The sequence below is a fragment of the Labeo rohita genome, chromosome 4, assembly GCF_022985175.1.
Source record: "Labeo rohita strain BAU-BD-2019 chromosome 4, IGBB_LRoh.1.0, whole genome shotgun sequence".
In the NCBI taxonomy this organism is placed as follows: domain Eukaryota; kingdom Metazoa; phylum Chordata; class Actinopteri; order Cypriniformes; family Cyprinidae; genus Labeo; species Labeo rohita.
Window position 1 is genome coordinate 21,193,321 of NC_066872.1, and position 15,801 is coordinate 21,209,121.

The 15,801-nt window shown below is 35.4% G+C and overlaps 1 protein-coding gene across 4 annotated transcripts; it reads left to right on the plus strand.

Moving 5' to 3' along the window:
* The first annotated feature begins 1,464 nt into the window (after positions 1 to 1,464).
* LOC127164227 (gastrula zinc finger protein XlCGF57.1) lies at positions 1,465 to 15,541 on the plus strand. 4 transcript variants are annotated; one of them, XM_051108037.1, is made up of 4 exons: positions 1,465 to 1,511; positions 2,210 to 2,343; positions 5,742 to 6,723; positions 14,679 to 15,541. In XM_051108037.1, the coding sequence occupies exons 2-4, from the start codon at positions 2,247 to 2,249 to the stop codon at positions 15,430 to 15,432; spliced, it is 1,833 nt and encodes a 610-aa protein (XP_050963994.1). In that variant the 5' UTR covers positions 1,465 to 1,511; positions 2,210 to 2,246; the 3' UTR covers positions 15,433 to 15,541. The 4 variants fall into 4 exon arrangements, with proteins under 4 accessions (XP_050963994.1, XP_050963992.1, XP_050963993.1 ...); XM_051108036.1 differs by lacking the exons at positions 1,465 to 1,511; positions 2,210 to 2,343; positions 5,742 to 6,723 and adding exons at positions 11,844 to 11,888; positions 12,103 to 12,208; positions 12,477 to 12,622 and having other exon boundaries at positions 14,516 to 15,541; XM_051108035.1 differs by lacking the exons at positions 1,465 to 1,511; positions 2,210 to 2,343; positions 5,742 to 6,723 and adding exons at positions 11,837 to 11,888; positions 12,477 to 12,622 and having other exon boundaries at positions 14,516 to 15,541.
* Positions 15,542 to 15,801: the final 260 nt, after the last annotated feature.

The following is a 15,801-nucleotide window of genomic DNA, read 5'->3' on the forward strand; positions in this document are numbered from 1 at the left end:
AATAAATAATAGAAATGTAGAACACTTTTTCTTAAAGTGGTGCAGACTTCTTCCTCGCTGAGTAACTGATTTCTTTTCCTAAGATGTCTAATTTCAAATTAAAGCATTTCAAAGAATCTTTGGAAATAATTAAATAAGCATGAAATATAAAGTGACTTCTATGTCAGTAACAACTCTTTAGAGAAGAGGTCATTTGTTTTGATGCTTGTGCTATCTCTACATTTTTTTATTTTGTTTTATTTTTTGTTGTCACTCAAAGATTTTCCTGGACCTGCTTCAGTAAAGGTTTCAGAGGAATATGCTGAAAAGGTCTCGGACTTTACAGTGTCAGTAAGTCTCTTTGTTGAGTGTATGAAAAGCCAGGGAGAGTGGTACTTCAACTGGCTGCACAAAGCATCCAGACTGAGTGTCAAAATATGTCACAATAATGCCAATAACTGGTTCATTACTGTATCCAAAGAAATACTGCTCTCACAAATGGGTGAAAAAGGTTGAGGTTGCTTCTAGAGGCCTACATACCTTTATCTAAAAACCTATTTGAAAACAGTAGAAGCAATAGTGAAAGAAGCTTGGAAGGATCCATTACTCACTGCAAAAAATCCCTTTTCAAGAACTACAACGAACAGCTCCTTTGGACTACAGCATTTGTTTTCATATGTTAGCATATGTTATGATGTCACAACACGTCCCATTAGAATAGCATTTTAAAAAATCCCGCCTACTGAAATTCAAACGGATAAGGGGTGGAGGTAGGAGGTAGGGGGTAGGGGGTAGGAACGAGATGGGGAATAAGCCTAACTTTAGCGATGCCGCGTGGAGAGCTGCTTCAACGAGCCACAGCACGGCAGGTATAAACACAAGTACTGACTAGATTGGCAGTATCAGAGCAGTAATGCGCCACAGACATGTGCAGTATAGGTGGTTGAAACACATGCAGAGGCCGATGACTACTCCGATGACTGTGTCAGGGCCGTAATGCGCCACCAATGTGTGCAGTGCGTGATAATAAAGCAAGTAGAAAAAGAAAAATATTATTACATGCCTTAGAATTGGACATACTGGAGTTAATAATAGTACATTATATAGAATTGGCAAGCAGTGGGGAATGTATACACTGTAATCAACACAGTTGAACATGTATTACTTCAGTGTATAAAATACAACAAAGACAGATATCGTCAGTGAAGAAATTAAAGCACCATGACTTTTCTTTATCAGGTTTTTGGGAAAATCAGGTTTGCCCCTCTCTCCCCCATTATATGCATATATCCTGATCCACACTCGAGTCTAGGTGGTGGTGGTAATGCACCTATAAGCTGGTTTGCCAACTGCCAAATAAAATAATAAAGCACCAAAGAAGAAGAAGGAGAAGAAGAAGAATTCAACTCTGAATACCACTATTTGTCTTTTGATTTCTATGCATGGGACTAGGACTCTTATAATGATCCCACTGTGTGACGTCATAACGCTGCGACGCGTTCGTGCATCTGTTGTGATTCGGCTCAAGAGAGGTTTGTTTATTAGCATTTTAAGTATTTATATAGATCGATGCAAACCTTTCAGATTTATTTTCTTTTTTGCAAGTGATGTATTATTACAGAATGTAACACTGTACGGCATTATTTAACGTTAATGAATGTTATGTTGTGTGAATAAAGCGTCACTTATGAGTAACTCCAAAGGCGCGTCTCATTTTCGCTCCCTATTTCGTGATTTAGTTTACCGTAAATACGATTTCGGTCACTGTCAGGTAGCGATTGAGAGATAGGAAGCTCAAAACTCCAAGTCAGTTCTTGAAATAATTCATTGATTCAAAGCGCTCAAATTTAGCGCACTTTTACGAGACCTGCTGCTTAAAACAATGTAAAAGAAAGAAGAACAACAAACATGACAGCTTTTACAAACTAACCGCAAATGTTTTCATGATTGTGTAATTTATTAAAATCTATTAAACATAAAATACCAAACATACATTTTAAATGCCTCAGTAGGAACCTTCTATATAATTTGTGTTTTGTTAATGCTAGTTTTGAGTGTCTTTGTTTTGGTTGTTTTTTGGCTAATCAGGCCTTTAAGACTAACTATCACTCTGACTTATTTCTTACCAGTGCACAAACTAATGAACTAGGGAGCTGATTGAGACACACACAAAGAATTAGTTTGGATTTATTTGTCTTTCTGTTATTTGTCTGAATCTTAAACATGACAGAGTGTCCAAACACACCGCAAAACTCCTGGTGAAGCAAATGAGTTCCACGATGGCGTTTATTAAAGAAGAGTGTGAAGACATTAAGATTGAAGAAGCATTTGAGGTGAAACAAGAATATACAGAGGAACAAACAGGTTGGTTTTTATTCTCATTTTATTGTGACGTCATTTGATCCTTATTAAAATGTCAACATATACTGAAATTAATGGTGTTTTTGAAGTGTGTTCTAATTAAAGCAGTTTTATTTGACATGGGTGGTTGCCTCATGTGGACAGACACTTTGAAATCACATGACCAGACAAATATTAATTTAAATACATAAAATACTATATAAATTCAAATACTGTTGCCTTAAAGTGCACCTGAGAAGATTCTACGTCCACGCTGGGCATTCATTTTTACAACATGTTGCATGTACATTTTAAATAGAGTGGAAGTAGCCTTTACAAAACAATTGTAGACCCTTTATCTACTTCTGAATTGAAAACCATTCCTTTATAACACTTAATTATACAACAGTATCTAACAAAATGTAGGACCATGTAGGACCTATTTTTTTTTCTCTCTTTCTCTTTTTAATAAACCAAACACTGGGAGGTACGTGATTAACTCAGTAATAATAGCACTAAAATTATATGTAAAGTGACCATTATGACAAAATGCACTCAAAACAATTCACTCAAAAAAAGACTGGATGAAAAAGAGTTACATTTCCAAAATTATAAGATTCATCATAGTTACTTTAATGTATGGATGGTGATTATAGATGTTGATATTTATACAATTTTAAAGAGAATCCAAGCTATTAAGACTTGTATGGCATAATATAATGTTAATGTATCTTACCGAAATACGTAGTAGAAAACCCATGAAAGATTGACATTATTTAAAAAATCCACATTGTTTTATAGTTATACATATTTCGTACTATGGGGGCCTCTATAATTTTGATTACGTTAAATGGTTGCACTCAGTGAGCTACTGGTGCTATGTGTTGCTATTTTTACCTCAACACAACTCAAAAAAACTTTTTTCTTTTTTTTAGACTCCTTTTGGGGTAAAAGCGCAACAGTATTAAAAGAAATCAAATTAGAAATAAGTTGATTTGATTTTAAGCAGAATGTTTTACACCCAGTCACATTAATGATGTTAACAAATAAATCAGACAATGCACCAGCACTTTAGTGATATCCCAACAACTGTAGTCTTGACTGGCCTTGACATAAAGTCCAGAGCCTTAAAGTGATAGTTTGCCCAAAAGTAAAAAAATATGTCATTATTACTAACCCTTATGTCATTCGTTCATTTTTGGAAAGCTTTCTAACCCTGCATATGCAGCAAAGAAACTGGAATGTTCCATAATTTTACGAAGTTACGAGAATACTTTTTGTGCACAAAGAAATCAAAATAAAGACTTTATTCAGCAATTCTCCTCCAAATCACATATAATGCCATTATCAAGAGTAGCATGACGCATGTGCAATGCCTGTTCTATGTCATAATTTTGACTTGTTTCACAGAATTATGACTTTTAAAGGTTCATGAAATCCCAGACTACATTTTCTGAGATTTTAGCAGGTGTTTGTGTTGGACATCATAGATGACAATGTTAATTGTTGGAGAAAACTGGTTCATTTTGAGATTTTTTTTGTGCTATGTTCATCACAATTTGTGATGTGGTAACAGACTGTAGTACTTCAATGACATGTCAGTGTCTCATAAATATTCATGAGGCTGCATGTTCTTATCTTATGAGAAGACGCTTCACCTGATTATTCATGACAGCATGTGTTAATTTGCTATAATAGACACTTCAGACTGAGATTGTGTATATTAACCGAAAGAAACGTTCATGGATTTATTTTGTTTTTGTTTGCTTTGTAAAAGTTTGGCATAAATGCGATTCATTCATATAGTGAGTGTAATAGCAGTTTTTACAACTGCTTGACGAAACCCATCAAAAGAATTATAAACGGTGCAAAATAAGCCTTAAAAGTTAAAGGAGAAGTCCACTTCCAGAACAACAATTCACAAATAATTTACTCACCCCCTTGTCATCCAAGATGTTCATGTCTTTCTGTCTTTAGTCGTAAAGAAATTATGTTTTTTGAGGAAAGCATTTAATTTTTTTTATATATATATATAATGGACTTGATTGGTGCCCTGATTTTGAACTTCCAAAGTGTAGTTTAAATGCAGCTTCAAAGAGCTCTAAACGATCCCAGCCCAGGAAGAAGGGTCTTATCTAGCGAAACGATCTGTCATTTTTTTTTGGAAAATAAAAATTTGTATACTTTTTAAGCACAAAAGCTTGTGTAGCACAGGCTCTGGGATGCGTGTTCACGACGCTACATACTATTGAATCACATCGAAAGGTCACACGGCACATAGGCGGAACTACAGACCCAGTGTTTACAGAGCGAATGTGCAAAGACTAAAAGTGCAAGTAAGTCAAACGCTGTTTACAAACAAAAAGGTACAACGATGTTGGACGATTCTGAAGTTATAGGAGAAAATAAGATATGTTTTTTTTTGCCATATTCTACCTTTTTTAGTCGGAGTACACAGACGATGAATTTAGACGTGATTCGTAGTAGTGATGGGAAGTTCGGATCATTTTACCGACTCTGACCTTTGAGTTTTCAGGTGTGAGTCATTCATTCATAATGTGACAGCCCCATAAGCTCAACCAATGCAGTGTGAGCCGGAAGAATTGATTAGTTCATCTCTCGAGTCTTCGGGTTCAAGTCATTCGTTCATCACGTGACAGTGCCATAAGATGAACGAACGACTCGAAAAACCTGAAGACTCGAAACAGGTGAACTAATTCCAGTACAGAACATAATAGTATGTTGCGCATGCGCAACTGAACTAATCACTCCCCAAGACGACTCGTTTTTCCCATTAAAGATTCGTTCAAAATGAAGAGCCCTTTGAAGCTGCATTTAAACTACATTTTGGTTCAAAATAAGGGCACCAATCAAGTCCATTATATGAAGAAAAATCCTGAAATGCTTTCCTCAAAAAACATAATTTTTTTACGACTGAAGACAGAAAGACATGAACATTTTGGATGACAAGGGGGTGAGTAAATTATTTGTAAATTGTTGTTTTGGAAGTGGAGTTCTCCTTTAACAGAGGTGCTGCAGTGCGTTTATATATGTTTTCAATGCAGAGTGCAAATGGCTGTGCATTTATTTGTGTCGTTAACTCAGTGGGAGTGAAATGAAACTGAACCGTCTGAAAGTTGAACAGCAGCATTTTTTAAAAAATTGTGGTGAGAACTAACCAGTACTGAAATGGGGGTTTCAATTTCAATTTCTAAAATATGCAGTTTTGGGTGTTCTTCAGGACCATGATTAGGAAACACTGTCCTAAAGAAAGTTAGTTTTATAGAAACAAAGTTTTCAAGAAACAATGATGAGAAGTTGTTCTGGGCTTACAGAAAACAATGCTTTCAGTAGTCTTTGATGTCTGTTGCCTGTGTGCCTCTTACCTGGGATTACCTTGTATTTGTCTCTTTTCACCTTAGATCTAATGCCGCTGAAAGAGGAGATGAATGAAATGGAAGAGAAACATCAGTTTGAGAAGCATCATGATTTAATACCTGGAGATAAATGTTGTTCACAGCCTGTAAAGAGAACCTACCGAACAAGAGCTCTGCCTCCAATAATCTGCTTTCATTGTGGAAAGCGTTTCAATCAACATGGAAACCTTACAGTCCATCTGAGAATTCATACTGGAGAGAAGCCTTTCACCTGCCAACAGTGTGGAAAGTGTTTTACTCAAAAAGCACACCTTCAAGTCCACATGAAAGTTCACACTGGAGACAGCTCTTTCACCTGCCAACAGTGTGGAAAAAATTTTAACAGAAAAACAAACTTTATGTTCCACATGAGAGCTCATTCTGAAGACAGCTCTTCCACATGCCCGCAGTGTGGAAAAAAATTTAGCAAAAGAGGAAACCTAAAAGATCACATGAGAGTTCACACTGGAGAGAAGCCTTACACTTGTCAACAGTGTGGAAAAAGTTTTAGCCGAAAAGGAAATCTCAAAGATCACATGAGAATTCACACTGGAGTGAAGCCTTACACTTGCCAACAGTGTGGAAAAAGTTTCAATCAATCTAGTAACTATAAAATCCACATGAGAATTCATACTGGAGATGGCTCTTTCAACTGCCAACATTGTGGAAAAAGTTTTGATCAACAAGGAAACCTTAAAAACCACATGATAATTCACACTGGAGAGAAGCCATTCACGTGTGATCAGTGTGGAAAGTGTTTCAACCTAAAAGGAAATCTAAAAGTTCACATGAGAGTTCACAGTGGAGAGAGCCCTTTTACCTGTCAGCAGTGTGGAAAAACTTTCACTCGAAAAGGAAGCCTTAAAGTCCATATGAGAGTTCACACTGGAGAGCAGCCTTTTAAATGCCTTCAGTGTGGAAAGAGTTTTCCACATAAGAAAAACCTTAATTCCCACATACGAATTCACACCGGAGAGAAGCCATTCACATGTGATCAGTGTGGAAAGAGTTTCAGATATAAATTTACCCTTAATAACCACTTGAGAATTCACTCAGAGAATTGTAATAAATGCCATAAGTGTGGAAGGGGTTTCAGAGACCAAAATCAGCTTAAGAATCATGAAAAAAATTCACATTAGATGGAGGCTTTTGATATGTTATCACCATAGCATGACCAAATCAATCCTTGAGGTTCACATGAGAAGTAAAACTGGACAGAAGCCTGTCATCTGGCCTCAGTGTGGAATAAAATTCAGACTTAAAGCAAATATTACCATATACATTACCATTCACACAAGACCTCACCTGGAGAGAGCCCTTTCAGATGCCTTCAGTGTGAAAAGGTTCTGCATATTAAACAGACCTGAAATAGAAATAGAGCAGTTTTAAAAATGACCTGCATTTTCTGATGGAAGACCATTTAATTTGGATCTTTGTAATGAAAAATCTATTGTCATCACACCTACAGATACATCTGAAAAGTCATTGTGAAAATTCAAAATACAGAAATAAACCAGTGGATATGAAACTGAATCTGACTTTTCCATTTTTGACAATTCATACATTACATGTCCCATTAAGAAGCTAGTAACATTACCCCAATTCACAGGTGAGTGCCAGTGACTGGTTGCATAAAGCACTTTAAACATTGTCCTTGCAACTGTCACCTTTTGGCTTGCTTAGCTGGAGACACTTAATACTTGGCTATATTATCAACTTTATTACACAAACACTTTTGGATAAGAACTGAACTAAACTGGATGATGGCACCACTGAATCAGTGATGAACTGACTTGAAAAATTGACTGTTTACTGTTGTCTTCTTTTTGAGAGTTTTATAGCAGAATTGAATTTTTGCATCATTGAAACATCTGTATTGCAAAAAGTTTTATATAAATAAAAATGAATTGACTTAGGTTTACTTAAAGGGGTCATTGAATGCTCATTTTCCACAAGTTGATATGATTTTTTAGGGTCTTAATGAAAAGTCTGTAATATACTTTGGTTAAAAATTCTCAATGGTTGTGTAAAACAACACCCTTTTTACCTTGCCAAAATGAGCTCTGCAAAAATCATCCCATACTGATGATTCTTCCTTTAAATCCAACACACACCTCAATTGCTTAGAGATATTCTGGTCTAACGTACGTCCCCGCTCCGGGATCGAAACAATGGAGGTCGGACTGTTACAGCTGATTTAAGGTGGGTCTGAGGTAAGACGCTCATGTCAATCAACTATCGTGGGAGCGGCCTCTGTTGGTGTGATGCCCACCGACAGGCATCTGAGAATGGCTTGATTTGAAAAAGGGGATATTATTTTTACAGATTAATTAAAAACCACTGCATGGATTTTTATCATTATAGGGTAGATTTGTACATACACTGTCTACACACATTAATGTTCAAACAACATGTAAAAGTGAACTTTGCAACCGATGACCCCTTTAACATTGTCCTTGCAACTGTTGCCTTTTGTCTTGCTTAGCTGGGGACACTTAATACTTGCCTATATTATCGACTTTATTGCACAAACACTTTTGGATAAGAACAGAGCTGGATGATAACACCACTGAATCAATGATGAACTGACTTTAGCTGAAAATTTTACTGTTTACTATTGTCTCCTTTTTAGAGTTGTTTTATAGCAGAATTGAGTTTTTGAATCATTGAAACATTTTCCTGTTTAACACAAAAACTGTAAAACTGCTTTGACACAATCTGTATTGCAAAAAGCGCTATATAAATAAAAGTGACTTGACTTAGGTTTACTTAAAGGGTTTGCAGATAATAACCCTTACATGTCACCTTCTTTTCTGGAAACATCATAAATCCCTATGCGTTAAGTGTTTCATAAAGCCCCTTAATGGTCATTTCTGTAAGTATAACTTACTATAAGTTACTTTACTTATAATTATACAGACACAAATAAGATGAGACTCATGGCTGAGTTTATGGAACCTATATAACAGGAGTTTTCAAAGAGCACCCCCTGCACTACGCATTTTGTATGTCTTCACTCCTTTTAGTTATATGTAAATAATGTTTTGAAAAAGTGTTGTGTTTCATGGTCAGATAATCAATTCCAGAGAGCACAGCAGCCATTTTCAGTACAGCATTGTGAAGAATGTTTTCAGGTTGTAACCATGCCTTTTTAATTATTTTGTACTGTTCTCTGAGGTCCACTTACAATGTTATCAAGATTTTTATTTCAAAAAGAAGATCATTATTTTTAAATAATAGGCTATTTTCTGTCCTGTTTTGACCCCCCTCATCAGAACGAATGGCCGTGTGGCGGACTGTAAACTCAGAAGTAAATGCCTCCTGCTATGATGTGCTAACAGTTGTGTATGTTTGACAGTCTACATCGTTCATAGGTGGAAATGGCTGTAATAACAGACGTGACAACATAATAAAAACAGTTACTCACACTTATGTGTTGCAACTTTACTGTTGGATCCAATATAATTGGAGTTATTGGAGATTTGGCTTACTAGTGAGATGGAGTGTAGCATCCTGGAGATGCTGCTGTTGCAGCAAACAGTCTACTGAACCTTTCATCCCCTCATCAAAATGTGGTAAGCAGTCCTGACACAAAGTTCGGACTTGTGACTGTCAGCCCGGGATGTTTCCAGTGCTGCTCTCACATCTGGGCCTGAATGCATGAGGGAGAACCACAGCAGATAATGTGTCATCTTTCAAGATGTGAACAGTCCACCTCCACCTGATTGAACTCTCTCCAAACATCAGCCCCTGCTTTGACAGGATGTCTCCTCACTGGATTTGTTGTCCAGAAATGTAGGGGAAGCAGCTTTCACTGGGCCCACAGAAGGATCTGATTTGCTAGTTTGAAACCCAGCCATCATCTCCCGGCAATTTATGTGCCAAAGATGATAACTTCTGTGTTAAGCGACCTTCCTTATTTGGTCCCCAACCCATAAGGGAGCCATTTATTGTAAGAGTTATGGCAACAACCAATCATATACATTCAGATGAGTCATCACTGAAACAAGTTTAAAGTGCAGATGTATGTATGATAAGAGGTTCATTGCTTATATGTTTTTTTTTTTGAGAGTGCTTAAACTTAGCTAGACTGAAGTTAGTCATACTGTTCTTTCATAATGTAAATGTTCTTTGCGTTTGTTCTCTATATAATTTATTCACTGTTTGAATAATCATGAAAGTGTTATAATTTATAACTTTAAGGGGTGCTATTAGGCTTTTTCACTTTTTGAATTTTAGTCAGTGTATGTTTGGGCATAAAAAAGGTCTACAAAGTTACAAATCTCAAAGTCCACGGTGCGGCTGGTAAAAACACAAGCACTGACTACAGTGGCCGTGATCAGCTCTGGTGGCTAATATTTTAACTGTCAAACGTCAAGGGATCCTAATTCTGGCGAGGTTTAGAATATCATGGAAACGTCTTTATTTTTTGTAATTTTATTCAAAAAAGGAAAGTTTATCATATTCTAGATTTATTGAAATACTTCAATATATAGAAATATTTCAAGAGTTTTAATTCTGATGGTTATGACTTACAGCTTAGAAAAATTTAAAATTCAGTATCTCAAAACTTTGGAATATTTCTCAAAGATCAATCAACAAAGGATAGTTGGTTCTAGGAATGTGACAGCTGTAGCCCATTTCCTGAAGACATCTGTGTGTGGTGGCTCTTGATGAAGCTCTCCCAAGTTCTTGAATCTGCTTTTCCTGACAATCTTTCCAAGCTGCGGTCATCCCTGTTGCTCGTGCACCTTTTCCTACCACACTTTTTCTTCATTCCTTCTGACCTTCTGTGGCTTACCCTCTTTGTGGAGGGTGTTGATGATTATCTTCTGGACAACTGTAAAGTCAGTAGTTTTCCCCATAATTGTGGTTGCATGTTGCATGTCCTAGCCCAGGAGATACCCAGTATTTATACTCAAAATAAATCAAACTAATCAAACTCAAAATTATTATTCTAATTTTTTGAGATACTGAATTTTTATTCCTAAACTTCCTGCATTTTCATTCCTAAAAACTCTTGAAATATTTCAGTTTGTGTGCAATCAGTCTAAAATAAAAGAAAGTTTGCTTTTATGAATTAAATGACAAAAAATAAAGAACTTTTGATATTGAGGTTTTTTTTTTTATATCCACCTGTATGTAGTTATTTTCACCAAGACATGAATGAAGATCTTTAGAAGATTAGATGCACCAAGACATACACAGACATCGTTCTCTGACAGGTGCCTCCAATCCACTAACCCTAACTAGGCCAAATCATTCTGCATACGTGGTATGTAATATTACTCACATTTTCACCTTGATTTCTTTATATACACTCCTGATAGCATATTTTATACTTTAAAAAAGTACTTTGGACTTAACTCTGCTGTGGTGGGAGCTTTACTTAATTACAGTAATGTGAGTACCTTCAATTGTTACCTCCACTTATCAAATGTTGGTAACCCATCAGATAGCTTCAGATGTCCTGTGAAATTAACATGAATAAACATGATTATTATTAAGAAAATTGCATAGCTTTTGTGGAGTTCAGCGAGTGTAAATTTGTGTCTGCGTTCACTCATTAGTGAGTGATTTGAATCACTACATGGGCAAAAAACAAGCGACTGTTGACATTGAAGATTTGACGTACTATTGATTTATTTACAAATACTCAATTTAATTAGACTGAGCCTTTTATCAATACTTTGTTGTATAGAATGAACATTTATACAAAAAAAGTTTGTTCTTATACTTGTCATATACTGATTCTTGAAAAATCATTATTTTTTAGACAATTTTAGACTCAAAAGAACTTCATATATCAAATAAATATTAGAAGAACATTCAATACTGACACAGCATTGTACTCTGCTTAATTCATACATTCCTTTAACACATTGTTTTAATTGTAAATCACATTGTTACTTTGTGCATTTTATTCTAATTTATATCTGGTATACATATGTGCAGCACATAATTACTCAAGATATGTTTAAATTTATATGTGTATATAAATACATAAATTAAATATATATTATATACATTTATATACAATTTATATTAATTTTAGACTGTTGTGCATTAACAGGACTTTTATTGTCGTCTGGCGCTATGGCGTCATAAGTCGGCGCCACGCTCCTGCAGCTGTTGTGATTCGGCTGGAGAAAGGTTTGAGTTTTTAAACATTTAAAGTGTTTAACTTTACTTTTTACAAGCTATGTTAAATGGCTTCATTATTATTGAATGTTGCACTGTAATACTTTGTCTAACATTAATGAACGTTGTCTTATGAGTAAAACTAATTCACACGTGAGTAGCAGAAAAGGTGCGTCTCATTTAGGTCCCCATATCGTGAATCGATATCGAATTTGGTCACTTCTAGGTAGTCATTGGAGAAACGGAGCTTTTCGAAAACGCGAGTCAATTGAATCAATTGTTTAGTGAAATGATTCACTGTTTCAAAGCTCGGGAATCACCTGCCGGTCAAGGTAGTGTAAATGCAACAAGAACAACACTCACGTTTGTAATGACAACTAATGTAAATTTATGACATGTGTAAAGACAACTGCAATGTTTTCACAAAAACGCACTTTATTAAAATTATAGACAAGTCAATAAATACTAAATTTAAAACATAAATGCCTAAATATGATTTGTCTAATTGAAATTGTATTATGAATTTGTATTGCTAGTTTTTAGTTTTTAGTGTTTTTGGCTAACTATTGCACATCTTGTTAACTATTGCACATTTAACAGTGTGTCCAAACACAAAGAAAAACTCCTGTTGAAGCACCTGAGATCCATGTGACGTACTGTTATAAAGATGACGTTTATTAAAGAGGAGTGTGAAGACATCAAGATTGTAGAAGCATTCAGAGTCAAACAAGAAGAGGAGCAAACAGGTTAGTTTTTATTCTTTCATTCTCATATCACATCAGTAAAGCTCATAACTGCCACATAACATACTGTTAAATTAACAGTAATATTTACCTCCTTAAATTGAAAATTGCTCTTTTAAAATGCCCATGCAAAACAATTTAAATATATGCATTATCTTTTATGTCAAATTCTTCAATTCACTAGTGACGCAATATAGGCCTTTGGCAATGAAAGGAAATCAGTATTAACAAAATCTTTACACTGCACAGAAGATGAACCTGAAATGTCATGTAGTTGTTTTTAGACAGATTGTACTATGCAGTTTTCATCTGAATAGCTAGTATTCATACGTAAAGGAGCACAACAAAACAAATTACAACTGTATTACTTACTCGCATATCCATGGGTAATCAAAAAGGAGTTTTTTTTCACCACAACAAGAGTGTTTCTGAAGAGGAGTTTCATTTGATCAAATAGTGTTGATTTGATTGTCACCAAGCTGTAGACAGCAATGCTTTTTTCCAAAGCTGTTATCTTTGAAGCTCTGGAAGCTCTTACACTTTTCATTGTCTTCAACAGCCTCCACCTTAAAGATGTCAGTTCGCAACAAAGCAGTTATAACAAAATGTTTGTTCTGTAAAAACAATGAACAGCAGACTTCAGCCTTAGTGAGCACAGGATCTAGTTTGGGCTGGGCGATTTGGCAAAATATTATTTTTTATTTATTTATTTATTGTTTGTTTCTTTGTTTCTTTATTTTTAACTAATCAACTTGAAAATGTTACTACAAAATAATTTGAGTAACTTTTTCTTTATTAACCATTTAGTGAAAGAAATTTTATTCCAAGTGCACCACACATAAAATTGTCAAGATGATGTAAATGTTAAACAAATCACTTGCTAAATATCTTTGCAGAAAATATACATGAACTACATCTTGTACAAACTAGTCTTAACATATGTTAAGAAATAATCCGATGAAAATGCTTTAAAAAAATCTCAAAAGTCAAGGTAATTCAAATTGCCAGTGACTGAAGGTATAACACCTGTGGATTATTATTAACTATAAATGTTCTGTAAAAACAATGAACAGCAGACTTCACCCTGTCATCATGATGCAAACATGAAATATCAGGCATACAGTAGTAGTTCTTCACAAGCTTTTTATCCGAATGTGCTGCTTTTCCATTGTTTTTTCTATGTAAACATCTGACTGTTGCCCTTGAGTCTTTTGCGGAGTCTCATGCATGAACGTCATTCTAAAAACATGGCACTTATGTTAAAAGAAGTTCACTTCATTTCTATACCTTTTCTCTTCCACTGCCCAAGTTATGTCAACACAAAAGCGCATTTGGTGTGAATGGCGCCTAGGGATATGAGCGCATCACACGTGAGCAGTTAATCACGTGCGGCGACATGCAGTTGGAAAGTTTTCTCTTTACTGTTATTGGCATATTGTCAAAGTGTCTAATTGTAACATTTGGTAATATTTCTATTCAAAACAGCGATTCCTTGATTTAAAAAAATAAATAAATGAAATTGTGGCAAATTTGAATTTTTCTATAAAATCTGAAAAATCGCCCAGCCCTAGATCTAGCATATATGATGTTGGTCTTAATGCTTTAAAATGATAGTTTCCCCAAAAATGAAAATTCTGTCATTATTTATTCACCCTACAATTGTTCTAAGCAAATGGGGAAATATATATACCATCAACTGTTAAGTCACCAACATTCTTCAAAGTATTTTATTATGTGTTCAGTACAAAAAAGACATTCATACAGATTTGGAACATATAGAGTAAATAATGACAGAATTTTCATTTTTGGGTGAACTGTCCCTTTAAAGCTTTTAATGTATGTTGCTTTGTGCCATTAAACTTGTGTTAACTAGTATTTGTCTTTTTTCACTTTTAGACCGCATGGTGCTGAAATTGGAGAATCAAGAATCAAATGAACTAGAGGAGAAAGATCAATATGAGAAACACCATGATTTCATCACTGAAGAGAAATCCACTCAGAATGAAAAGACTTCCTCGCAAAAAAGAGCTCAGAAAACCATATCTAACAGTTCTTATACTTGCCATCAATGTGGTAAGAGTTTCACTCAAAAACAAAACATTAAAGTCCACATGAGAATTCACACTGGAGAAAAGCCCTTCACCTGCCAACATTGTGGACAGAGTTTTACACGTAAAGAAAACCTTAATGCCCACATGAGAGTTCACACTGGAGAGAAGCCTTACTCATGTCAACACTGTGGACAGAGTTTTGCACATAAAGGAAACCGTAATGCCCACATGAGAATTCACACTGGAGAGAAACCATTTATCTGCAAACTGTGTGGGAAGAGATACTCACGAAAAGAATGTCTTAAGACTCACATGCGAATTCATATTGGAGAGAAGCCATTCGTATGTGGTCAGTGTGGAAAGAGTTTCAGGTGTAAAGTAAACCTTAATCAGCACATGAGGACTCACTCGAGAGAAACCGGTTTTAAATGTAATGAGTGTGGAAAGAGTTTCACAGATGGGAATGAACTTAAGAATCACGTAAGAACTCACATCGGAGAGAGGCGTTTCATGTGCCATCATTGTGGAAAGACTTGCATAAGCAAATCAATCCTTGAGATTCACATTAGAACTCACACTGGAGAGAAGCCTTTCACCTGCCCACAGTGTGGAAAAGGTTTCACACATAAAGGAAACCTTAACATTCACATGAGGCTGCACACTGGAGAGAAGCCTTTCACATGTCTTAAGTGTGAAAAGTGTTTCACATATCAAAGAGACCTGAAATGTCATTTGCAAACTCATTCTGGAAAACAACTGTAGTGTTCATCAGTGTGCAAGAGGTTTATAAAATACAGACGTTTCAGAAATCACCTGCACTCTGGCGGACAACTGTTTAATTTCAATCAGTGTAATAAAAAATATCACACAGGTTGTGTTATCATCACTTACAGATACACCTGAAATGTCATGCAGATGTGAGACCCTTGAATTTACAGTTTAACTTAAAAGGCATTTGTTGTTGTTGTTAAACAGATTTCTATCATTACAGGAAATGCAATCCCTTATTTTTTCTTTACAGTATTACCATCACGTATTGCACAAGTTTAACTGTAGCAGACATATTGCACAGGCTTTTGCAATTAAACAATCTATCTTAACAAGGGCATCAGTGACATGATATGGATTTTT

What these genes read in the sequence shown, in the direction of transcription:
- LOC127164227 (XM_051108037.1), top strand. Translation starts at nt 2,247, where the DNA reads ATGAGTTCCACGATGGCGTTTATTAAAGAAGAGTGTGAAGACATTAAG. An exon ending in ATATACAGAGGAACAAACAG is followed by an intron (nt 2,344 to 5,741) that starts GTTGGTTTTTAT and finishes TTTTCACCTTAG; the next exon opens with ATCTAATGCCGCTGAAAGAG. An exon ending in ACCGGAGAGAAGCCATTCAC is followed by an intron (nt 6,724 to 14,678) that starts ATGTGATCAGTG and finishes CAGTTCTTATAC; the next exon opens with TTGCCATCAATGTGGTAAGA.